Here is a 616-nt window from a genome sequence, read left to right on the forward strand (position 1 = left end):
GCTGCCACACTCCATTGACTGGAGCACAATTGCTCTCCAGAATCTGCAGCTGCCTGCAGTGAAAGGTGCTGGTGCCAGTTACTGGGCTGGTGCTGAGCGACTGGACCCTGCTTTGCTGCAGTGTCGACTCACACCCAGCTCTGCTTTGCACTCAGCCGCTGATGTTCTGTGCATTAAAAACACAATGTTAAATTCACCTGCAGAATGATCATAAATACTGCTATTTCTCTTTTTTCTTCTTTCTCTTCCAATTCTTCCATTTCCCACCAGTCATTTCAAATCAGAAGTTCTTGTTCCAATGAAAACCAGTAAACACTCTTCTCACTGTGGCACTGGGCAAACTGGAGTTTGTTTGATCATGTGATGAGGTGGCAGCCACCGGGCTCCCCACATCGTCAGCGGTAAGTGCTCCACGATCCCATCACCAGCTGCTCTCAGTGAATCCCATTAGGGCATGAAAAAGGGAAAGGCACAAATAGCAAAGTACATGAAATAAATTGACTCTCAGGTTTTTGGGGTTTTTTTTTTTGCAATAGAAAAAGCCTTAACTAAACCATCTTTCAAGGAAGAAATAATCTTTCAGCTTGTGTTAAGGCCACTCTCGTGACCGAATCCA

The 616-nt window shown here is 45.3% G+C and overlaps 1 protein-coding gene across 1 annotated transcript in view; it reads left to right on the forward strand.

Moving 5' to 3' along the window:
- Positions 1 to 364, forward strand: part of CAMK1G (calcium/calmodulin-dependent protein kinase IG) — an 8,765-nt gene extending 8,401 nt beyond the window's left edge. Inside the window, exon 11 of the mRNA XM_010078226.1 lies at positions 271 to 364. Within this exon, the coding sequence (XP_010076528.1) occupies positions 271 to 364 (94 nt within the window). The remainder of the gene's footprint in view (positions 1 to 270) is intronic.
- The last annotated feature ends 252 nt before the right edge of the window (positions 365 to 616 follow it).

The sequence above is a fragment of the Pterocles gutturalis genome, unplaced genomic scaffold (assembly GCF_000699245.1).
Source record: "Pterocles gutturalis isolate BGI_N339 unplaced genomic scaffold, ASM69924v1 scaffold38068, whole genome shotgun sequence".
NCBI lineage: Eukaryota > Metazoa > Chordata > Aves > Pterocliformes > Pteroclidae > Pterocles > Pterocles gutturalis.